The 5,000-nt window shown below is 45.7% G+C and overlaps 1 protein-coding gene across 1 annotated transcript in view; it reads right to left on the bottom strand.

Moving 5' to 3' along the window:
* Positions 1–1,788: 1,788 nt before the first annotated feature.
* The window catches only part of tll1 (tolloid-like 1), a 34,430-nt gene continuing 31,218 nt past the window's right edge, over positions 1,789–5,000 (bottom strand). The window contains exons 18-21 of the mRNA XM_062515667.1: positions 4,118–4,245; positions 3,646–3,859; positions 2,944–3,194; positions 1,789–2,565 (exon numbers count right to left, since the gene is read on the bottom strand). Coding sequence (XP_062371651.1) covers positions 2,431–2,565; positions 2,944–3,194; positions 3,646–3,859; positions 4,118–4,245 — 728 coding nt within the window. The 3' untranslated portion in view covers positions 1,789–2,430. The remainder of the gene's footprint in view (positions 2,566–2,943; positions 3,195–3,645; positions 3,860–4,117; positions 4,246–5,000) is intronic.

Below are 5,000 nucleotides of genomic sequence, written 5' to 3'. Positions count from 1 at the left end.
GTACAACAGTACACTAGTAATGTAGCAGCACTGTGCTGGTACAACAGTACACTAGTAATGTTAGCAGCACAACACGCTACACTAGTAATGTTAGCAGCAGCACTGTGCTGGTACAACACTGTACACTAGTAAAGTTTGCAGCAGCACTGTGCTGGTACAACACTGTACACTAGTACTGTGCGGGTACACACATACTGTACATACATACAAACACAAACCACATGGCCACACGCTCCAGGAGCTGCACACAAGCATGTCCATTATGGCATACTATAGCAGAGTGAGCCAGGAAAACACACCAGTGTGGGTTTGACTTAACATTTTAATCATTTGTGTGTAAGGTCATGTCTCAGTTGTCAGGCTACACACAAGCTGTTGATACACTAGGATGACAGAGGAGTTTACACTGGGCTTGGCACATGGATTGACAAACTCATTTCACCCACACATTAAGTACACACATCCAAACTCGCACACACACACACTCAGCAATCTCACACACACTAACTCGACCACACACACAGTACATGCACAAAGTTGATGTCAAAATGAATTCATTCCCTCTGTTGTCTTTAAAAGCAACGCACGCACACACACACACACACACACACACACACACACACACAGTGTACATTATTCACAACAAATACATACATACATACATACATACATACATACATATCAAATTCTGCTTTTGTGTTTGTATACAGTGAACATGTAGTTTAGAAGTTATGTGTACTGTACTGTATGTATGTGAGAGACAGTGACATTTTGTGATTGCATATGTGCGCTGATGTTTCAGAATTCCTGTGCATGTGTGTGTGCTTGCATTTGTGTACATGCACGTGTTTGTCCCACAAAACGTGGCGTGTCACAACTTCAGAGATCAATCCGATATCACCAGAAAACGTTCAAGTTCTTAATAATAACAAATAAAATAAAATTACAATAATAAAAAAACAAACAACATCAATGACGACAAACATATCTACAATAACACCATGTGCAAGAACATACATTTGGTTCTAAGGCAAGATTTGTTGTTGTTCCACAGGACCAGTGCTTTCAATGCAACGTCTCAGTCATGGGATTAGTGTCCACCTCTCCCTCCCGCCGCTTCTCTGTAGCCGCAGCTCAGCTCACTGGCCCAGAGGCTCATGGGAGTCTTTCACATTGAATAGCACCATAGGAATTCCCTTCAACAGTAATCGCCTTCCCTCCACTGGCTCGAGCGTTTTCCGGAGAGTTCTGAGCTGTTGACCCCAGACTGTCAGGAGACGGAGAGCAGGAATATTCATGGGAGGTATCAAGGGAGCCATTTTCACTAATGAAAACGCACTATATGCTTTTGTCTCAGCTCTCCATTGTATCCCGAAGAGCACAATGCCAATGTCTGATAGTCTGTCTGTGACTTGCAATAGGGAGTAGAAGGTGAAAGAGAGAAAAGAAAGAAAGAATAGTGTTGAGGGTGGAAGACCGCTGCTACTTGTGTAAGTGCCTGATAAGCGCACTTTCTTATTTCTCCATGGATTGGTCATGTCCATCAACGAAATGTATTGCAATAAGACACACACAAACATACACAGCATCCAACACATGCGCACACACATCTTTACATGGGAAAGATCAAATGAAACGGTCTATAGCATAGGAGAGGTTCTCAGACACTGAGTCATCAAAGGCATCCACACACCCGCACAAGTACACACACACACACACACACACACACACACACACACACACACACACACACACACACACACGCACACGCACGCACACACACACACACACACACACACACACACACACACACACACACACACACACACAGATTCTTCACCTGTAGTGTGCTTGATCTAGATACATAGTAGAGCAGCAGATTATAACCCAAAGTCTGGATCCCAACTTGTAGGCCACACACTGAAGGCCTGAACCTGTGTCTTCACCTCACCCACAGCACACCAGAGGGACAGTGATCATGCATTTCACTTCCTTACTGGTAGGGGGATACATAGTAAAAAAACATACATACTGTACATACACACCATATTTAACACATATATACCATCCCACTTTTTGTAACAGAGTGTTTGTATATTTAAGTTTATGCATCGGGGATGCTGGCATGAAACGGGCATGACAAGTTCTGGCCCAATCACGCGCCTGGCCTACGCAGTCCACTTACACATCTGGGGCAGTGGTGTGGGCAGTTCCACCAGTGCCACAGACAGACAAACAGACACACACACACACAGACACACACAGACACACACACACACACACACACACACTATGAGGAGCAGTCTATCACACACAAACGTGTGTGTGATGTTGTCTTCTTTCCGTTTTCCGTCCTCTCTCTAGTCTCTCCATTCTCTGTGTTGGCTGTGGAGAGGGCTGTGCTGCTGGGTGTGTGTGAGGGCAGGGGGATCATTTGTGTGTGTGGAGCGCCTCCTGGAACTTGGTGCTGGTGTAGCGGATATGGAAGCCTTTCTTGCTGATAGTATCATCACTATGGAAACGGATAAGCATGGCCTCCCCAGCAGAATAGATCTCCTCTCGAGGCTGAAATGAAACAGAAACACATGGTATTAAACACACACCTGCACACACACACACACACACACACACACACACACACACACTGTATAACTGCACTGCGAACTAACTATCAGCAAGTACTCATGGTTGTGTGAGTGTAATCATGTCATAATGTCCCAAACTGTATTTCCTCATCTGAAATCAGATAAACTGCCTTTCTGTGGAGCCACTGCTCCTCTGACTCTGAAAGCTTCAGTAATCAAAACAAACACTGTAAAGCGCACAATAGTGTGTGTGTGTGTGTGTGTGTGTGTGTATATATATATATATATATATATATCACAGACACACACACACACATACATCACAGACACACACACACACACGCACACATACACTTACTCCTGAACCACAGAAGCGTCCCAGTTTGTGTGCAGTGGAGTCGTAGCCATCGTAGAGCTCGATGTAGTCGTAGCCACAGTCGGCCTCCTCCTCCACTTCAAAGGTGGTGAAGGTGAGCTCGATGCCGTAGCCCGTCTCTGCAGTGACCAGCCACTCACAGTCCGTGTGGCCAGGGTAGTTGTTGTCTCCAAACTGGGCATGGGAGTACAGATTCCTCTGGCGAGTTTCCGCTTTCAAACGTCCTCCACATTCTACGGACATTAACATACACAACACATAGAAAAATATGTTACTTTATATAATCATGCTTGTATATTTTACACTTTTAAAATGTGAGCTATGTTACACCTACAAACTGCTGGCACAGTAAAACAATGTAAACCTCTACTTCACCACTAGAGAGCGATAGTAAACAAGTAAAGATTCAGTCCTTGAGTTCCCAATGTATGTTCCTCTGCCATGGGAATAGAAAGCTACAGTACAGGACTGAGAGGAGCTATTTGCTGAAGATGACAAAAAGTGTGTGAGGTATATGGGAACTGTACCCTTAACATAAGCTTCTCATTCACACACAAACACTCATTTACACATTACAATTTACCTACTGTATCTATCTGTCAGTCTGTCTGTTTGTCTCAAATCTGTCACACACAAACACACACACACACACACACACACACACACACACACACACACACTGACCGGTGGAGTGTGTGGCCTGGAAGCCTTTCCTCTGGACCGAGGCATCAGAGATGAAGCGCATGTACATCTTGTTGCCGGTGGAGATGAGCGGCTCTGGAGTCTTGCTGCCACACAGACGTCCCAAGATGGCCGCCTTGTCTGAGTCTCCATCAAAGGCCTCCAGGTGGTCATACGCACACTCTTGGTGTTGCTCAATCTCAAACTCATTAAAGGACTGTGAGGGGGACAAAAGTCAGCCACATGAGAGGCGATAAATCGTTCCAACTTTGTCATACTTCACAACAAAAGTCATCTGTGACTCTCACTGAGTTGACATGTGTCGCACATGAAAGGCACGTCAACATTAAGCATGTGTAGTCAGAATTGTAGCTATACACAGACACAGGAAAAAGCAGACTAAAAAAGAGACAATTTTTTTAAAACACAAGAGACCAGAGAGATGTGTTTCTCTAGGCGTGCTTGCTGAACTCACTATCTTGACCCTGTGGCCAGGTGTGGCGGTGAGGTCCCAGGTGCACTCCTTGCGGCTGGGGTATTTGTCGGGCCAGTTGGGGCTGCTGATGGTGCCGCTGGGGCTGTGGATCTTGTGCTCACACTCGGCTGCTCCACGCCCACAGGAAGCAGGAAGCGGCCATGCAAAGACAAATCAACCAATTAGAGGTCAAGCGGGAAGGGAAGAGCACGGCACATGTGTACGAGTGACTGAGGGCCTGACTGGGCTTACAGCTCAACTCTGGCCTCATGATGTCCAGCTCAAAGACCATTAGAGGTGTCTTAACACTCCAACACTTAACTCCTCCTGTCTACAGCACAGGCCATGCCAGCCAAGCACACACTTAAGTATTTGAACACACAACACCACACAACACACATGCAACATACAATATAGATACAAAAAGACACACACATAGAGAAAGATAGAGAGAGAGAGAGAAAGAGAGAGAGAGAGGGAAATAGGCAAACACAACTCACACAGAAAACACCCACAGACACATGTCTGTGGCCTGAGGTAAGTTAGAACATACATTCTAACAGTGTGTGTGTGTGTGTGTGTGTGTGTGTGTGTGCATGTGGCCTTCTTCAGTGCCCATTGGGGTCAGCGTCCATTAGTGGAGCGCTGCTCTCTCCCAGACGTGCCTGCAGCGTCCACAGTCGTGTGGCTGCCCTTTGTGAGGTGGTTTGAGTGTGTGTGCATGTCAGCTGGGAGATGTCATTATGCCACCGCAAAAACAGCTGTACAACTACTGCTTCAGAAATGCCTCTCACAGACAGAAGAGAGAGAATGAGAGAAAGAAGAAATACAAATGGAATGAGAGAAATGGAGAGAAAGACACGAGAGTGAAACAGAGAAACAA

The sequence above is a fragment of the Sardina pilchardus genome, chromosome 2 (genome assembly GCF_963854185.1).
Source record: "Sardina pilchardus chromosome 2, fSarPil1.1, whole genome shotgun sequence".
Classification (NCBI taxonomy): Eukaryota; Metazoa; Chordata; class Actinopteri; order Clupeiformes; family Clupeidae; genus Sardina; species Sardina pilchardus.
Note: the sequence above shows the minus strand (reverse complement) of the source record. Positions and strands in the feature narration are given on the sequence as shown.